The sequence below is a fragment of the Camarhynchus parvulus genome, chromosome 1, assembly GCF_901933205.1.
Source record: "Camarhynchus parvulus chromosome 1, STF_HiC, whole genome shotgun sequence".
NCBI lineage: Eukaryota > Metazoa > Chordata > Aves > Passeriformes > Thraupidae > Camarhynchus > Camarhynchus parvulus.
In genome coordinates, this window is record NC_044571.1 from 27567030 (window position 1) to 27587538 (window position 20509).

Genomic DNA, 20509 nt, shown 5'->3' on the forward strand with positions numbered 1-20509 from the left:
AATAGTAACAAAAAGCAGAAAGGTTCTTCACATATACCTAAGAAATTATTTTTTCCCACCTCCAAGGCATTCACTATCCATTACATATATTCATATGTCTCTACTTATGCAGCTACACAACTGTAGCAGGAGTACATGGTTCCATGCTCACAGAGGTTGCTGTCAAGGAGCACATGTCCCTAATCAAAAAGCATGACTGTTTTTTCATTACTTCTGTTATTATACTTTTTAGAAGCTTCAGAGGACATTAAACTGATTTATTCTTTCCTTCCCCTTTCACATTGGGGTACTTTGAACTGGTTGGTTACCTATGCCTGTGTTGCTCTGATCTAATGTGGGGATTTCACATAATTTCAATAAGAGCTTTTTGAAATAGAATCCTTCCAACAGCATTCCAGAGCAAAGCTTTTCACCCCAAACTATGCCATACTGCCCAGCTCCACCTGAATTTGAGTATTGGGGAAGAACACTGTAGGAAACTTAACCTTCTCTTTTGGGAATGTTTCATGCAAATTTGTTCCTTCTGCCTATCTTCAGACAGTATGTATTGTGTACCAACTCTTGGGTCATCTCATTACTTAACCTACAAGGGAATTGATTTTGGAGCTCATCCAAGGCAGACACAAAAGAGTTTTCAGAGGTGTTAGTACTGAAGACAATGAGCTACCGGCTCACTCATTTCAGGCTTTCTGTAGCTGATTCTGGCTAGGGACCACCCAGCCCTCCCTCCATTTTATGTAACAGAGTTTAGGCATATTGTACCTTTGAGATTGTCTTGACAGTCTTTCATTCTGGTCCTGAATTGCAACAGCAATTGCAAAAAATCCTGGTTAGGGAGTGGTAGAAGAATTTTAAAAGTTTCTAGAATAACTATAAGAAAAAAGGTTGAGGATTTTGTCTGTTGATTGTTTCAGTTTGTTACAATAAAGTGCAAGTTGTTCTGAATTTTTCAGGGGAAAATGTTGATTTGTACCTGCAATAGTCTGATAAAGTTTTCTTAAACAATTTAAGAATTGTGTCTTACCTATCTAGAAGGAGACAGTAAGCTGATACATAATAATAACTGCAGCTAATTTGAGACAACTGAGAAAAACAAGAATAATTTACATAGTCCATATATCCCACGATTTTATTATCTTTGTAAAAAATAATGAATTCATATTTTTAAATAGCATTGTGTATGTAAAACAAGATTGCCAAGAGATTTATGGGATGTGTTGGGGCAGAGCATAACAAATTTTCAATTCTGCTTTCATTGAGAAGCCAAGTCTCACAGGGCTGTAATTAGTCTTTACATCAAGGTAGGGTACAAATGCTTGTTCACTATCATTGGAATTATTAGACCTGCAAGAATTTTCTGAAGAGTACAGAATGAGAAAATGCCTGTAATTTTGCTACTGGGGAATGTGTTTTCAGCATAAAGGAACAGATGTTTTAAATACTTGCCACTGTAGAATCTGTCTTTGCAGCAAGTTCTGAGGGTTGCAGACTCTTAGTTTTGACCCATACTGGGCCAGAGTTTTTGCTTTGAGCTGCTTCTATGCCTTTTTTACATGCCAGGTTAATATAAAGGAAAACAACACATGAATTTATAGTATGTTAACTATTCTCCTCTGTTTGGAAACTTAAACCACAACCCCTTGCAGATGAACTGCAAATTATTTGGCTGACTATGGCCATTTTGTTGGGTTGAGGTTCAGTAAGTTCCCACAGGAGTGGAAGGGTACAGTGAAAAAAGAGTTATTTATCTCAGTACTATTTTGTATATGAAGGATTTGGTTAGGTGTTGAAAACTTAGACTGTATATACAGTCCTTAATTCTAGTCTTAAAATGTAATAAGAAACAGAGATGGGTAGTTTGTTGTTCTCACCAGCAAAAACCAACAAGCCTTTTGATAGATTAATGTAAAACTCACACAAGGAAACATTTTTTTTTCACACCCGGTATGAGGTCTGGCTACAAAAGTCTGTTCTTTTGTTAACAGTACACGGAGAACCTTTAATTGCACACAGAGAAAGTAGCAAATGTTGCTGAGTCATATTGGTACAATAACAAATTACTGTGAATCAAAAGGCCCAACTTTAACAAATAAAAAAAATCAGTTACCTTAATTTTTAGGCACCTGACCTAAGATTCTACCTATACTTATATTGCCTGTACCACATCAGGACCACTTTAGACATGATGCCTCTGTCTTCACAGTCATGGTAGATGGATATGATTCTATTGGGAGCCTTCAGTTCAGAAGGCAGTCAGCTCACACAGCTGATAGATACTAAGTGCCCTTGTAGCAGCCTATGCCAAAGCCCTTCTCAAAAGAATCCATAAATAATTTGCTTCTTTCACATTAACCACAGGGTGCTGCTGAATGATGGCTTTCCTGATCTACCTACACAGTGCTTGGTCTGGAGGGCAGGCAGAGCCTTGTTTGTTATCCAGCTTAAGCCCATTACTTTCCGTCTGGCAGCACAGTTTGGCTGCATCTTAGAAGTATAAAGGGCTTAACTCACTCTGTGTGTGCCTCTAGGCTCACGTACAGCCTACACTGAAACCTTGCAGCATTCATTGAGGATGTGAGGGAAATGAAACCTTCAGTCTAGGCTTAAAATATGTTAATGCACTTCTGAAAAATGCCATAATTAATAATTAACCTTGTTGTCAAGGTAAAACACTTTATGAACATGTTGATGTAAACCATTAATATAAAGTATGATATCAATATTCTGTATGGATAGGGCAGATTACATAAAATCTTCCTCTGCATGGTCTGTTTTCTTAACCGGAGAAACAGACTTTCACTTCAAGTTAGATTAGTGGAAAGGAAAGCAGTATCCCTCTGTCTTTGAATGCTAGCTAGGATGATAGAACAACTCACTTGCCTGTTTCTTTAATTTTTTTGTAGCTCTGTGCTTCTTTCATTCTCTTTCACAAATGGTTGCATTCCATGTGAAGGTAAAATATCTCCCCTAGCTGCTAATGACAGCCAAGCTCAAGAGGGAATATGCCTATTCTAGAATTAATACAGCAGTGTCTTTTAAACAGTCTATGTTGAAGCAGGAATCTTTGGTCATTCCCATGGAAGGATTTGTTTTGGTAGTTGTTAATGCAGAGCTGCAAAACAGAACCACATGAACAGTTCACATGCATTAATGGACACTGACCCTGAAACATTTTTTGAGATGAATAACAAAGTTTCTGTAATATCAAAACCCAGCAGGGACACTTTCTTCTAAAAGAAGAAACAAGCAGCATCGAAGAAGTTGCTGTGGGATTGCATTAGCTAAACTGCTACAAGTCTTGTTAAACTGATATTGAAGATGTTGCATCTGAGAAGGTTAGTAAAGCTGTGCATCTGGATAACTGGATGAAAATAAAGCATGGATGTATTTTTAGGACTTATGCCTAATGTATTTCTGTACACTTTTGTCTCCACAGTAAATAGAGTCATGTGTTTCCATCAGAAGTGCGACAATAGTTTAAATTATTTGAAATAATGTGGCTGTACACATACAATCTCCTTCTGCAGGTGCTCATTGATTTACAGTACCTTACATAAAAATATGTTAAATTTCTTACCAACTTTTGTTGGTATTAGTAAAAAATCGCCATATACAGACACATCATTTAAAGTTCTTCTGTACATAGCAACTGTCAGACCTAAAGACATGGAAGTTAAAGGCACTCTAGATGAGGGCACCCTCCAGGCATATGCCCAGAAGCATATGCACAATTCTATTGACATAAAGTCAAAATAGACACCAAGCCATGGTAGAATCTATGGCCTTTGAGGGATGCATACAACCCATTAACCTTTTTCCCAAATTTTCTTCATAACTACAGGTCAAATAATTTTCACTAGTAACAATAAACTACTCCCTGTAGTTTTACACTAGTGAATATTTTGCAAATCATGATTGAATCTGTAAATTGATCTCTCAGCTGTGGTGGCTGGAGAAGGCATAAAAACCAGAAAGTCTCCTGCCAGCTATATTTTGTCAAAATAGTTTAGATTCCTGTCTCTGAATATATAGAAAGATAATATCAATAGCATAAGAAAAGCCACTTCTTATGTAGCCACATATCAAGTGTTTGTTTCTCCCCTTTTGTATTCTAGGACTGCAATCTGACCTGTGGTACTTTTTATCTGTTGTTTATAGCAGCTGAATTGCAGCTGGGTGAAAAGTTACCTAAGAAAGTGAGAGCAAAGGTGACTTTCTCAATGTGTTACTATTCCCTTATAATATGGTGCCCCTATCCTTGCAGTTGCTATGCAAGTCCCTTTTCAAATAAGGCTTCAGCCAGTCAGCATTTTGCTTTTCTGATAGTTTTGAGATTTCAAGGGAGGAGCAAACAGGTCATCTGTGTGACCTTTTGTACAGCACTGCTCATAAAATGTCACCAAGCTCCTGAGTTAAGTTGTTTTCCATTTACTGATACCTCTTGTGGCACTGAATGAGGATTAGATTGACAAACTGTGCTGACTCGCATAGTTTCATAGAGCAACCCAAGAGAGTGGAAATATCTGAAAGGGCAGGCAACACCTTTTCTTCATACTAGTGGGACAGTAAATCAAGTTAATCATAAACAAAACCCAAACAAGTAGCAGAAAGCTCCTCAAGCTGGTATTTAGCCTTGCTCTTGCTGTGATAAACAGCAGTGCCTCTGACAGATAATTTTTTCTCGGGTAGTCATTTTACTGAGACATCCTTTGTTTGTGGGCAGGAATCTGTGGACCTCAAGTTTTAAAAAAAATATTACATGAATGTAGTAAATACATGCTTCCAGTTTCAGCGATTCCTGCATTTTTGGGCAAAACTCTGTGGGCCAGGACAATGTAACTCCTACATTCACCCGGCAACTTTTTGTTTATTTTCAAATTGATGCAAGGTATTGCTGCCCTTTATGATTGCATTCACTTTAGATACGTGCTACCCTTGATGGCTGCATTAATGACTGCAATATGTGGATTAAGTAAGTAGCCTGAAATGAGCTTTGCATTTGACAGCTGCTCATATTGCTACGGCTTTTTAGCTTACTTTTAACTCTCCATGAGCCAAAGAGAAAATATCCCCAGCAAACATTTTTTGTATTAAACTTGACTAAACTAGACTAAATGAGACTAAGATGTACTTTCCTTTAGCTGCTGTAATCTACATTTTGTTCCCTCCAACATTCAGAGTGCAAACTCAGTTAAGCAGGAAGTCTTTGTGGAGTTTTTTGCATGCCAACTCCATGATGGCACTTTAAATCCAAAAGTGGATTAGTAACAGTTGCCTTCAATTAAATGGATTATGAATTGCTTCAGTTAATTTTGCACAAGCTCAAAGCAAGGCTGTAGTTATGGTACTAATGCTGAAGCAGAACTGGTTTTTATTTTCCAGTATCTACCAGGCCCTATTGCAACTAAGAGCCTCAGTAAGCTGTTTATATATTTGATTGGTAAGGGAAAGGAGAAGGCAATGACATGAAGTATCTGATGAACACTTTTATAACAGTGAAGAGGGAGATGGCATTTGCAGCATTGATTCTTCACCTGGTTCATACCAACTCAGAATTTTCCAAATGTTACAAGAACATTATGATGTCCAGTTCAGAAGGCAAATGTGAGATGCAATAAGGACTACTGTGCCCACAGCTAGACTGTAAATAAATGCCTCTATATAGCCCTTCAGCAATTTTTATCAAAGGAAGTAATGGGTGTTTGGTGTTTTTGGAAATGTTGCTTTCATTTCAACAGCGTTTCTTATGTCCAACTTAAAATGAGAGAAAATGAAATTTATTCTACATTTTGCACTTCTGTTCCTCTCTTTATACTTGACCATCTTTAAATTTATATATTGTTATTTACTGATTAATGTTCATACAATCTGTTGCATTCTTTTAACACCTTTTTTCCTGTTGGCTCCTAGTTTCTGTTAGAGTTTGATTTGAAAATGCCAGCAATATCAACTGCAGTTTTACAATGATCAAAACCCACAGCATCTTTGAAATATTTTATTAATGCTGAAAGTAACTGTGGTGGGGGTGACTGAGAATTGTCCAGTGGAGTTATTTTCTTGAGGGAGATTTAAACTTTGGCATCATTTGGGCACTCTCCCAATAATGAAAAATCAGTAATGTGTGAAAGGAAGATCTTAGGGACACTGGCATTTTGTGAAAGAAAAGCAAAATATATAACATGGGAAAAGCTGAAGATCATAGATTTCAATTGCAAGTAATTACAATTCCATGCGAAAAACAAGAGAGGTATCAGACATTTTCTTCTTATAATCTTCATCAAATTTCTCATTCTGTGCCACAGTGAAATGATTCTTCCAGTCTGCAACGGTCCCTAAGAAATGGCAAAGCAAAAAAAGAGAAAAGATTGATATACCAGTATTTCCTGAAGCTCATTATCCACAACTTATTGGATACTTGTACTTCAATGCTTATTTCAAAATGACAGAATGACAACCAGACAGGGTTGATGTCAGTAAGAAACCTCAGTACCTTTTCTCATGAATGGGGAAATGGAATGATCCATTATTCCTTGAAAGTCTTTAGTGTAGTTTGCCATGGGGTTTTCCTTCATTACCTCAAATGAGGTGTTATGGACTATTTTGTTTAGAACCTCCTGACTCAGATCCTTTTCTAGGAACTTTGCAATCTTCTGAATTTCTCGCTTTGGATTCTGCAGAAACAATTACATGGGATAAGACACAGAGCTAGGAAAAGCAAAGAAATCAAAGGTCATGTGAGAGCTGCAATCCTCACACAGAGAAGATCAGGTTACTGTATTTACTGATACTGGCATTATAATATAAAACTGTTGCTTGTAGTTAGTTTCTGCTAGACTTACAGATTTCAGAGGTCTATAAACATATGTTCAGCCTTTTACCTCCTTCATATCTTCATAGAAGAGATAGAGTATACGGTGCTTATCTTTTGCCTTCCACCATCCTTTTACGTGGTCATACCAGGAACCCCAGAGGACTGAAAAAGAAGTAACATCAGCAGCTATAAATACTGATTTTGTCTTTAACACATGTGACACTCATGTTTGCCTCTTAACCAGTACCTGTGAATTTCCGAGCTGGTTTTGAATCAGTATGGCTGTGATAATAAGCACTGCTGTGCTCTGTGCTTGCTACAGCATTTTTGCTATTAATCCCTCAGGTTTATGGATGCTCAGAACAGGACTCATGTGTAACTTTCAAGGGCAGCAAATGCAGATGCATTATAGTCAATGAAAACACACATTTCCAGTATTCATTTGCTCATCTGGACAAGGCTTGTCTTAATTAGCCCTGCTTTGAGCAGGGCAGGGGTTGGGAACATACGGACAACAAAAATCCATTCCAGCTTGCGCGATTCTATGATTCTACCTGGTGTCAATATTTGGTATGCTATCAGAAATGCCTGCTTCTCTCAAGCAAGTGTCAAAATGATTAGCTAAGACAGAAGTAAATATGTTCTATGCTGTATGCCTGCTCTGGGACAGACAGCTCCCAAGCTGAGCTGGTCAAACACAAGGCATAAGGTCTCCTTTGGACATGTGACTCTCATGCTGTGAGAGAGTGAGACAGTGGTATCTCAAGGCCTACATGGTGGCAAAAATATTAATGACCAAAGGAAGCTTTAGTGACTCAAACTGTAAACTGCCATCTGCTTGACCAAATTTTGTTTCTTGGATAAGCTATGATATCAGCACCTCTTTTAGAAAGGGAAGAATCTGCTTCAGGGGTTGCCTGCCCTTAGTTAGAGAACTGCCTTTTTTCCGACACCTGATTTTTAGATACATTAATTTAGGTACAAAGACTTCCATATCTCAATTTCACACTGCACATTTCTATCCAAATTAAGTCTCCACTTCTTTTTTAAATTTCAAATTTTATCAGTTTGTAGTAAGACCAGTTAAACCATTGTTCCTTTTCAAATGGCTTATTTTAATCTCAGAGAGATGAAGCCTGAAAATTGTGATATGTGTTTCTGAATTATAACAGAATAAAGATTAGTGTTTATGTTTTTTCTCAAAATGGAAACGTAAAGATAGATTTAATCCTTTAGGTAATAATAAAAACTTGTGAATGAAGAAAAATTATGGCTGAAACACGTTCAGCAGATATCCTTCCACAGTGTCTGCTCAGGATTTCAAACCATAACCGAAATTAAAAAACCAATGCCATGCATTCTTAAAATGATCAAAGTCTCATATACAACTGATTGCAGTTAATCACCTTTTCCAGTCATGAATTTCTCCACAAACTCCTCCCAGGTTCCTGGATCAGGCAATCCTTTATTCATTCTGTGGAAATGGTAGTATGACACCAGGTTGTCCTTTGCATTTCTTGCCACGTAGATTATCTTTATTGGTATGAAAAGAGAGAGAGAAAGAAATTAACTTGCCTATACAAATATAGATATTGAGCATCTCCTGGAGTTTTCTCTTAGAGCCTGCTGGTAGAGATTTAAGAGGTTTTGCTTTGAAGCTGCCATTTTCTAGAATCCAGCTCAGGTAACCTAGTTGTGACTTTAGATTCCCACAGACTTCACACATTAAAGGGAAAATATTTTTTAAGACCTTTTGATTTCCCAGCAATTCTGGAAAACATACTCTTCCCTGATTTATGTCACTTTCTTTGTCTATGAGGTAGAATAGGGCTCTTCAGCCTTACCTTACAGTTTTGCTCCCAGAAGGATGGAGGCAGCAGCTGCGTGGGCAGATGAGTTTTTATTGTCCGTGGAGATGGCATGGCTTCAGCTAACTCCAGACCTGTGGGATGTTTAATTATGAAAATTTGTTCTCTAAATTGAACTAGCACTTCTTTCCTATGCTCACACATGTGATTGTGACTGTGACTTTCCAGCAGTTCACCTTGCATTGATCACTCATCTCCAAAGCACTTACTAGCAGGGTAACATATACAACATTACTTAAGCATCTTCAATGTTTCTAGAGAAAATTTGACCTGTGTATTTGAGTAGAAAAGATTTATATCTTTTTGCTTTCTTGGGCCCATACTTTCTTTCAAAGGGATTATGATAAATACCAATTTCTATTTATCCAACCAAAGTTTTTCCTTTGCAATATTTGGTGGTCTCCTTCCACCTTAGAGGTAAGAAATATTATCTTTCTAAGGTACAAGAATATGACAGCTGACTAGACTTTGTGGATAGCACATACAGAGAAAGTAGGAGAATGACAGTGGATTTTCAGTAGCTATGGATATATGGGACTACTTGGGAATATCTGATGATATTTGGAGATGTGTCATCTCCTCCCCTTTCCCTTTTAGACATCTATCATGACCTCCATAATTTTTTTCCCTGTCATCATGTATCATCCTCTGTCATCTATAATTTTTTGTCTCTCTCTGAGTCAACACAGTCTAGTTTAGAAGAGAAAAATTAGCACTTCTGCAGAGCTAGTCAAGCTTTTTAGCTTCAGATGTGAGAGTCTGACTTAACGATTTTTGTGGAAATGGAGCCATTTGTCGCAGACATTTCTTTTATGAAAAATCCTTTCTCAGGATTTTTCCTGCTGAAGCTGAGAAGTTTCAGCAGTAAGATGTAAACCATGACTGTCTGCTGCTGTGGAATGCAACAGGGGGACCCATGATTGTTCTGGTGTGGATGTTTTCGTTCAGTGACCATTCACAGCAGAGCTGGCTCTTGCTCTCGGTTGGGCCAGCCACCTTTGTTATCATTCTTTACTTTTCTATTCTTAGCTTAGCAGCTTCTGGAAACCTTTCCTTTCTTTTTCTTTTTAGCATAGTTATAATATATGTATATATCATAAAATAATAAATTAAGTCTTCTGATCATGGAGTCAGATCTATGTCTCTCCCTTCATCCTGAAAACCCCAGTGACCACTGTCACAGCCCTTGCTGAGGGAGACTTTTGTAAGACACTGCAAGCCAGTGAAGCCTGCTGGTTGCCTGAATGTTCCATAGCTTGTTTAGATGACTAGACCCTAGAACTGAGCAGCAGTTACTTGAAACAGTAGCAAAACCACTAAAAACATTATGCCCCTCTCAGAAAGAGGTCCATGACATATGTTTCCTTCCATACAGCCTGTAGTCTCAGAATGGCATTCAATTGCCTCTATGCCCCATTCAATTGCCATTATATACATATCTGCTGCTGGTTTAAATACTGTGGAGTATCAAACACAGCTTCAGATACTACAAAACATCATGGTCTTCAGTAGCACCTGAAGCAATCCCATCTGCCAGCCTTGCAGCACCTTGAGTAGCACTAGGTGTTTATGTTAAAGCACCTGAACTGGTCCTTAATAGCCAAAATGGTGCTTAGTTCAAGAACAAAGCAATTGGGACCTTTTCCAGGACACTTGTGGCATCAGCACTATGAGCATGTTTTGTTTCATTTTGCTTAAAATACAGATAATATTCACCTGAGTAACGTGCAGATGGAGGCTCTGCCAAAAACCACTCGAGGAAAGGGTGGCGTTTGTAAGTACTCTCACGTTTACACTTCTCAGTATCTCCATTATGTTGAATCATATCCACTATCTCCTGGGTCCATGTGGTACCTGAAAATGTCAAGTGTTTAGATGTTTCTGTCCACGACAGCCAAGAGTTTCTTCTATTAGGGCACTGAAAACCACAAGGATGGACTCTGCGCTAATGGGGGAAAGAATAGCATAGAAAATAATCGACAAAATGGAAAAAGAGTACGATACAGGCAAAATGTCTAATTAAGCAACAAAGGTAATTCTCAAAGCTCAATTCAAGAATTCCATTTTAGACAGACTTCTTGCCTGAAGAAATAAGTCCCCACACCAGTACTGAAAAAAACACTGGGATAAACTCACTATTGTTGGGAGAATATTATTTGCAGAGGAATGAAACTCCTTCCTTTAATCCCTCACAAAAATTCAGCTATTTTGTTTTCATACTGAATTTGAGTAAAAAATGCGATACCTGAACTTCAAGCGAGTTAAAATTTCATACAGTTTGAAAATATAAAAAAGTGGAAGTATTTGCAAAGTTTCCCTTTGGAACATGTTAATGAAAGTGTGTACATTTCATCTGCCTGAGTGACTGCAACATTTGTGAGAGTTACAGTATCTCATGTGTCACTTTTCTTTTATAGCTGTCATCTCTGTGTCAGACACATCTCCTCTGAGGTACTGTGGCAGGTCAGCTAGAGAACAGGCTAAGGGATAAATTGGAAAGCAATTTAGGCAGGAGATTCAGCCCTTCTTAAGATGCTTGTGTTGTGCATCTCACACAGATATGACATAATGTCAAATGGAATCCTAACTTTATTTATTTTCAGTTCAGTGGCTGGAAGGTTTTAATCCCAGCTGGGTAAAATAATGTGGTTTTGCATTTAGTATACAGGTAGTAAATCAAAAGCCTTCAGGTTTTACAAAACTAATGGTGGATTTTTTTGTTAAAAACATTTTCCCCCTACTGACCAAAAAAAAAAAAAAGCCCTAAAAATTGTTGCTAATTAAAATAATTATTTTTTATGATGATCAAATTCTCCCATATCTGTTCCTGAATCTCCAAAACTGTATGTTTTTATTCATACAGAATTCATATTGATGCTTGTTATTAATTGTTTTCTTGTGTAGTAAGTATAAAGGGTTTGATGAAGGGGAGAAATATTGTCCAGTCACTGAGTAAAATGCCAGATAGCTAATATTAATGGTGTTATTTTTCTTTGTTGGTTTGTTGACCAAAATTATTAAATTAATTTGGTTATTTTAAAGAATTAATCAATTTTCAGAAATCACTACTTGTTTACACAAAAAATCATTCTCCAAATACATAATATGTTTCATAGTCATACAGTGAGTTTCTATTATTTCTTAGTAAAGATCACGTATTTCTAGGCACTGTTAAATCACTACATATTGGTGGAAAACTCCTATTGTCACCATTAATATAAATGTCTATAATCTTAGTTAAAGGTAACAATTTTAGGTCATTAGACTTTGGGTGTTTGTACTTCAGTAGTAACAGGTAGTTGTTGCATCTGCCAAAGAAGTCAGGAGTTACTAGTCACAGCTAACACAGCTTCATGTCTTTAAAATATGTCTAGTTTGGAGTGAAACAAATATCAGTCACAAAAAAAAAAAAATCTCAACCCATCAATAAGCACGATGCCAAATTTTCTGTTCTGTTTCCTACCCACACCAACCTGCTTTTGCATAGGTTGCAATGAGCACATCATCAGGCTTGGCTTTGAACTTCCACACTTGGTCCCAAATGCTGGCAATTGGTTGTGTGAGGAGAACACCATCCAATTCAAATAACACAGGTTGAATCATTGTCTCTTCCAGACTCAAATCTTTCATTTTATTCATGGCAATGAGAACTGCATGAAGAAAGGCTTAGAATTAACATGGCTGCTCTGCAAAAAAATCTGAATTTACTCATCTGGAGGTCTCTCTTATTGACAAAATTCCTTGTCCTCTGATTTCTTTTTGCCATGATTTGGCCTATCTGGATCCATATATAGACCTCTTAAAGCTGGATCTTGTTTTCAGAAATGCATGGTGTATTGCTAGTGGTAGTTTTCTGTGTCTCTAAAAATCACTTTTTTTACTCAGATACCAGAAGAGAAAAATGTCATTATTCTCATATCAAACACATTCATGTAAAATTCTGATGGTTGGTATGAAGGATTCTAAAGGCAAAAAAAAAAAAGAGGTGTGATTCAAAAGAAGGCAGAGAATAACAGCAGATAATGAAATCAACACACAGGACCCAGCCCTTCCTCTGTGAAGAAAATAAACAGAAACGCCTGCTAACATCCTTGTGCTTTATACTCACAAAAATATTTACAGACCTTTTCTGTGTTTTGTTTCTGGATCTTGGCACTTTTGGAACTCTTTGCTGTGTTTTGAAATATGTTGCCCGTAAATAACCTGAACTAGATTGATAATTAACTAAAGGTTGTTAGACTTTAATTATGTGAATCAATCTGTTTTACAATAACTAGTTATTGATTTCTGAATTTCTCACAGGGATACCTCTTAAGCATAACTTTCAGAGCTCCAGAGTCTGGTCAGAAGAAAGCTGTGCTTAATGGGAGGCTATAGAAATAATCTCAACTAAAAATATCACCCAGAAAAAAAAGACATTTCAATCCCAACAGCAAATATTGCTAGAATATTTTCTTTAGTTTTCTTGTTTACTCACAGCAATTTCCTACGGATTCAGCTGAGCGGAGCGAGATGTTGGATTGGTGACTGGGCAGTCACTAAAGAAATTTTTTAAAAAATGAAGGAAAAAGAAACTTGCCTGAGAATTTTTCCTGCTTAAATGTCTTCAGTCCTTGGCTGCATTGACAACTATGCAGGAACTTAAATCTTCAGGCACAAGTAGGTTGAAAACTTGTGTGGGTGGAGATTCCATTCTTCCTATCAGTATGAGGAGAGTAAAGGAGGAAGTGCAGCAGCAACCAACAACTAAGCACTTTTTCTGGCATGGTTTGTGAAATCTGTTCGAATCCTGTGAAAGAAAAACACTTGGAATTCTCATGTAAAGAATGATTCTTTGCTGGCAACAACATAAAATGTCAGTCAATAGCTCCAGCAAGGTTATTAATTTGTCTCTCTCATTGTCAGCAGTCTTGGAATAATTAATTTTCTTCCTAATATCTAATCTAAATTGCAAAGATCCTGTGTGTACAGGCAAAGGAAAAAACATCCCAAAAATTTTATTCCCTACTTCCCATCAGCAGGTGATCCAGCCACCTCCCAGAAAGCAGGGCTTCAGTCCACAGGTGGTTGCTGTATGTAAGCCTACTGCACTTATACTTACTACCACTGTGGGAGTGCTATGGGGAAAATAAACTCCATCTTATGGATGGGGCATTTCCAATTTCTCTGGGCAGCCTGTTCTACTGTCTCACTACCCTCACAGTTAAGAATTTCTTCCTAACAACTAATCTAAACCTACTCTCTTTCAGTTTGAAACCCCCTTGTCCTGTCATTCTATACCCTTGTCAAAAGTCTCTCTCCATCTTTCTTGTAGATTCCCTTCAGGTACTCCATGGCCACAGTTTGGTCACCCTGAAGCCTTCTCTTCTCCAGGCAGAGCAATTCCAGTTCCGTCAGCCTTTCCTTATAGGACAGGTGCTCCATCCCTCTGACTGTCTTGGTGGCCTCCTCTGGACTTGCTGCAGCAGGTCCATGTCCTTCCTGTGCTGGGGACCCCAGAGCTGGATGCAGCACTCCTGGTGGGGTCTCACCAGTGCAGAGTAGAGGGGCAGAATCACCTCCCTGAATGCACTTCCCAGCCTCCTCTGGATGCAGCCCAGGACACATTTGGCTTTCTGGGCTGCAGGTGCACATTGCTGGGTCATGTCCAGGCTCTCATCCATCAGCACCCCCCAAGCTGTTCTCCCTAGGGCTACTCTCCATCTGTTCATCCCCATCTAGCCTGTATTGATACTGGGAGATGCCCCAACCCAAGTGTGGCACCTTGTGCTTGGTCTTGTTAAATCTCATGAGATTCCCATGGGCCTACTTCTCAAGCCTGTCCAGATCCCACTGGATGTCATCTGGTCCTTCAGATGTGTCAACAGCACCACTCAGCTTTGTGTCATCGACACAGTTGCTGAGGGTGCACTCAATCCTTTGTCATTAATGAAGATATGAAATAACCCTGGTCCCAGTATGGACTCCTGAGAGACTTTACTTGTCACTGATGTCCATCAGGAGAGCCACTGACCACTACATTCTGGATGCTACTGTCCAACCACTTTCTTATCCATCTATCAGTTCGCCCATCAAATCCAACTCTCTTCAATTTACAGAGAAAGATTTTGGGGGGGACTGTGTTAAAATTTATGTTTATATAAGTCCAGATAAATGACATCTGTAACCTTTTTCTTTTCCACTGAAATGGTCACTCTGTCAGAGCAGGCCACCATGTTGGTCAGGCAGGGCTTGCCCTTGGTGAAGTCATACTGGCTGTCCCTGATCACCTCTCTGTCCTCCATGTGCCTGAGCACAGCTTCTACACAGGTTGGTAGCTCCCAGCGTCCTCCTTTCTGCACTTTTTAAAGACAGGTACAACTTTGTCCTTTTCCCAGTCACCTGAGACTTTACCTGACTGCCATGGAGAGTGGCTTGGCAACTGCATTAGCCAATTCTGTTAGGATTCTGGGATGTAGCTGTTTGGGTCCCACAGACTTTAGGTTCAGGTTCCTAAGATAGCCATGAACCTGATTTTTCCTTACAGCGGAAGAGACTTTGTTCCCTCCGTTCCCATCCTGCTGTCCATCAACTTAAAAAGAGTGGCAAGAGAAGTTGCCATTGGAGACAGAGGCAGAAGTCTTTGAGCACCTCAGCTTTCTCCTCCTCCATTGTTACCAGTTTTCCATCATTGTTTATTGTTGCAAGTTTACCTTCTATAACCTTCTTTTTCTGATTAACGTACCTAGAGAAGCCCTTGTTACTCTTTGTGTTGTTTGCCATGTTCAGTTCCAGCTTTACCTTGGCCTTCCTCACCCCACCCCATACAACCTATCTCAGTAATCTTGCCAGGTTACCTGCTCTTTTTCTCCACTATCTGTGGACTTCCTTCTTTCCCTTTAGTCTGATCAGCAGTTTTTTACTCATTCCTGCTGGTCTCTTGCCTTCTCTGTTTGATTTCTTGCTCCTGAGGATTGATACCAGATTCCATAAGCTCCATAATATGCTGACAATGTTAATTATTAGTATGAAAGCTCATGTGAGGGTGAACAAGGACCCTGTGAGCCTGACTAATAAACCATCCACATCAGTCCCACAGGAGAGATGTATTCCCTCATCGTCCTCACAAGGCAGATACAGGACAGCAAAGCCAGCAATTCCAGGGCAAAATACAGAGACATTATCTGTATTAACATGTTCACAAAATAAAGAGAGAAGCAGCACAGCCAACAAGCTGTGACCTGCGCAGGAGCTTGCCATGTAATACCTGCTATAGCTACAGCACACTTAATACAAAACTGCTGTTATCTTGAGCCCCATGTTGGGTGCCAAAAATGACTGTGGTGAGTTGACTTTGGATACCAGCTGCCCACCAAATTCCTCCATCACTCCCCTACTCAGCAGGACAGTGGGAAAGAAAATAAGAGGGAAAAATACCTTCTGTGTTGAGATCACGCAGTTTACTAAAGCAAAAGCAAGGGTCATGTATGTGAAAACTGAAAGATTTGATTCTCTACTTCCCCTCAGCAGGTTTTGTATGGCGCTTCCTGTGAATCAGGGCTTCAGGACATGTAGTGGTTGCTCTGAAAGGCAAGCAATGTAAATTAGGAATGCCTCTCTTCCTCCTCCTTTCTCTTAGCTTTTATTGCTGAGTAGACATCATATGTTATGGAATATTTGGTCTTTAGTCAACCACTTGATCTTTTTCTGACTCTTACATCAAGTTTTTCTTCTGAAGGCTGACAACACCAGAACGATTAATTAAACCACAACAAGCAGAGAAGGGTAAGGTACAAAATTTGAGTAAGGTACAGAATTTTTCTTTTTACTTTCAAGTTGTCTCACGGGAAGATTTGGCATTTTCCCCTCTTTGTTAAGCCTGTGCTGGTTCTGCTTGTTCTTCTCGTACCTGGCAGGTCATTTACTGGTTTGTAGCATTGCTCACTACTCTCAGTTATGCAACCATCCTGATAATGCAGTAATCCCCAAAGCATATAATTTGTGTGTATGACAAAGAAAACCCAAGACTGCTTATTGAGCGTCTCTTTTCTATTGCAGCTGTGAATCTGAGTAGCCCTTGGACAATGCTCTGTGTCAGATAAGCTGCAGTGAGGTCAAAAATCACTGCCTGTAGCTTTAAAACTGGTTTTGAAGTAGGCAGTGAGTAGGCAATTTCTGTGGTTCTGAAAAAGGGAGATGAAGATGGAACTGGCTGGTCCAGGAACTGGATTTCTACTCTGGAGCCGTGATTTACAGGACCACTATAAAAAAAAGTCTCTGTAGAGACCTTCCTCCAGGTTTCCATTCACCTTTTCCTGAGTTCAAGCTGTTGGCTGGTGTTTCCTCATCCAAAACACACTGTGCTTGTTTTATTTTATTATTGAATTTGATTTTATTTTTGCTTGTCTTTGTTTTCTTTGATTATTTCCATAGTATCAGACTTCAACTTGGATGAAGGCTACAAATCCTACATCAGTACCAAGCACTATTATATGGTTTTAAGTCTGATTAGCTTAATATTTTGCCTACACTTAGTGGTCAATATAATATAAGGTACTATTTCTTATAAATTAAAATTTATATCGGATACATTTGAATGAATGTGTTTCTGTGTTATGCTTCATGTTTATATGCTTCATATTACATTTCTCTTAAACTCAGGTCTCCCTCTGCTGGACAAAACACAATCTCTTTATTCCAAAAGATGTTAAAATATTTCGAGTTGAAAATTACATTTGATAGCTATTGCTATCCTCAGATACCAACCTGTATTCCTCATTCAGAGAAATGCATACTTTGGAGAAATGAAAGAACACTCTGGACAGACCAAGGGCTCCTGGTTACCTCCATATGCTGTGGAGAACGATCCTGCAGGTGTCCATAAAATAGAAACACTACCACCAATCTTGTGATGGGTATTTAGTATTGGGTTCCAGCCAGATACAGGTGAAATAATTGTCACAGATATATTTATGCAGTAGCAAAGTAAGTACTAAAGGATATTGTAAGTGTAACCAGGGAAAAAATAGCACCATACCTAAGTGCAATCCCTATCACTAAAGCATTTATGTTCCATTACCATCAAACTCCTGAAATTTCTTGGTTTTAAGTATTCTCTCTCCAGTAGAGTTTCCTCCAAGGAGAAGTGTTGGAGCCCACAGTGTGTATAACACTGACCAGCTCCACATGTGTTGGGGTCACAATAATATTATTATAAAATCTTGTTATTCTGGGCATGCATACTCAAGTGATAAAGTGTAATTGGAATCCTGCAGCTTTTTAAAGTACTTTTTTCCCAATAAAATATGCATATAAAGTGCTTTGTGGTTTTCTGAACCCTAAACCTAAGTGTAACCCTAGCCCTAGGAAGAGCAGGAAAAGCTGCATTTTTCTGAGGTGCCAAGCACATGAGTGTAGCCAGTAAGAAATTGTGGAGAGAGCAATGTTGTGGCAATGCTCTCTGCAGCTGCAAAAGGCCTGAGCTCCTGAAGTTAGGCAAGAAAGACCCAGACTCAACTGTGGCTATCAATAAAATGGATTTTGAGCTGCACATATTAAGTAATCTCACATACAAGTTGACATATGAGGAATAGTAACCTATATAAAAGCAAATGTGTATCTAGAAATAAACAAAATTCTTTAGTGTAAATCTTTGTTGTCCAACCAAATGCTGAACAGAAGGTCTGAAAAAAGAATTCTGTGCAAATGTATAATTTCTAAAGTGTGTTCCAGAGTTCTGCTTCCATAAAAATGCAGAGTAATATACATATGACTTTAATGAGAGAAGAGGTAATTTGGAATACTAGCTTGATGGGGGATTAAAAACTACTGTAATGTTTAAGGTTTAAACAATTTTACAGGCATGTGAAAATTCTGCAATAAACAAGATACTTTTTCAACTCTGCTTAATGGCACTTCTCATAGAGAACAATCCTCTTGTCCAGGGAGTGTAAAGGAGGTGTGTCAGGTTCTGGCTCTTTGTGTACTTTGTGTCATACTTTCTGTTCCTGTAGGTCCAGCCTTGTTCCTTGGGATGCACATGTCATCTGCAAGACAGAAAGACAAGATGCAGCTGTCAATTTTTCCCAACAAGAAAAGTAGAGTTTAAAGTCAAAACAGATATGAAGCAAGAATGCTATAGGAATAACAAAAAAAAAAAAGACCAGTCATGTATTTGTGCTTTGATCTAAACTCTACAAATGATAAAAGTGTGACAGGATGGTTTCTGAGTTATTAGAAAGTTCTTATCTTATAACAATGCTCATCCTTCATTCTTCTAGTTGTCTTGAAAAATATCTCCTAGAAAGTCACTACTGATGATTAAATCTCAGTTCAAATCTTTTAAGTGTACCTTCACTACAAAATCAAGAAAATATGACCAATTATTTTTTTATAAATTTGGATAGGTGTTTTTCCTTAGAGTGCTTATGTCTGACCTAAAACTCTTCTGTTGAATTTAGTGAAAGTTCATAAACTCTATGCTGTTTGCAGCTTTCCAAATGATAAGAAAATCCAGCAACATAGTGATAATCCAGTTTCATGTGACTTTTCTTTTTCAACTAGAATGATGTCAGACATGTGGATTCCTAATGAAATTAAAGAACAGAAGATGGCAAATTAATGGGATGACAAATTTTGTGATTCTGTAAATATTTTACAAAGTAATGTCCTTATAACAACAATGGCTGAATTTCAAGGATTGGGTAATTATGACAATTAATATACATTTCATTTTAGATGCTGAGAAAAATTGCTCCTGTCACAAGAAATGACAGTCAATACCAGATGAACACACTTGATATTTGTGTGCTTAGAAGACAGCTATTTTTCCAGCATATTTTAAAATAAGCTGTTCATCAGTGTCATTAAAATACTATCATACTTTTATACTGTATGTAAGAACAGTTTCTAATGCTATCCAGTGTAAGAATAGTTTATTTTTGTTTACTTTAATGAAGATGTTTCTTCTAAAGAATAACCAAGATGGGAGACCTACATAAAAGAGATGTGTGAATTATTTAAGGCTATTATACCAAATTAGGGATTTTTAATGTCAAAGAAATATTTTGGATGCTTTGATTGCATTCATCTTAGTCTCTTTTGTATGCATTGAATATGGAAGCTGTCAAAAATGTTGAAAGTCTGACAGATTTTTTGAGCTAAGTATTTTCTTTTTTGACAGAACAGTTTGGTTTCTGAGTCCTGCATCCTTGCTTCACTGAGCAAGGATGCTGTTATGTTTGGCTTAGTTCATTTTGAAGTCTCCAATGGTCATAACCCATAAACCAGAGCGACACAGGGCCATCAATCAACATGCAAAGACTCCTGTCTAAGCTTTGAATTCTTGAGGCTATCTTTGCACATGATGTTCAGAGTTCAGCTTGTGAAATATCAATCATTTTTATCATGTGATTGTGAAGCTCTGAGATTGGAGTTCCGGCTCACTTCTCCATGTTCTGAACATTTAACTGCTCTGTGACCTACCTGACAGCACTGTTCCTTCAGGCATGGTGTTTTCACATGTAAGAAAGCCTCTAAATGTTTTTGAGTTATACCTTAATTGACATGGCATTCAACCAATGAGCCATGATTAATCCTGGGTTTTGGTGGCTAAATGGCCACTATATGACGGTGATTTTCTTCAGGTTGATCATTCATTTTATTCTTTCTACTGTAACACTAGCTAGTAGTTACAAGATAAATACTGACATATATGCCAAACTTAAAGTTTGGCAAATTAAAATAGTGAAATAATATGCCTGATTTGTACAAGTATCTGTAATTATTTCCAGGTTTTATGTAAGACTTTGTCTTTTGCACCCTTTCCATACAGTCAGCCACACAGATTTTC

General features: G+C 38.1%; 1 protein-coding gene across 1 annotated transcript; it reads right to left on the reverse strand.

Annotated features, from left to right (window-relative positions):
• Window positions 1–6219: 6219 nt before the first annotated feature.
• Window positions 6220–12318, reverse strand: SULT1C4 (sulfotransferase family 1C member 4). The gene is made up of 7 exons (XM_030950395.1): window positions 12153–12318; window positions 10396–10533; window positions 8656–8753; window positions 8218–8344; window positions 6879–6973; window positions 6491–6671; window positions 6220–6332 (listed from the first exon to the last, which is right to left on the reverse strand). The coding sequence occupies exons 1-7, from the start codon at window positions 12316–12318 to the stop codon at window positions 6220–6222; spliced, it is 918 nt and encodes a 305-aa protein (XP_030806255.1).
• Window positions 12319–20509: the final 8191 nt, after the last annotated feature.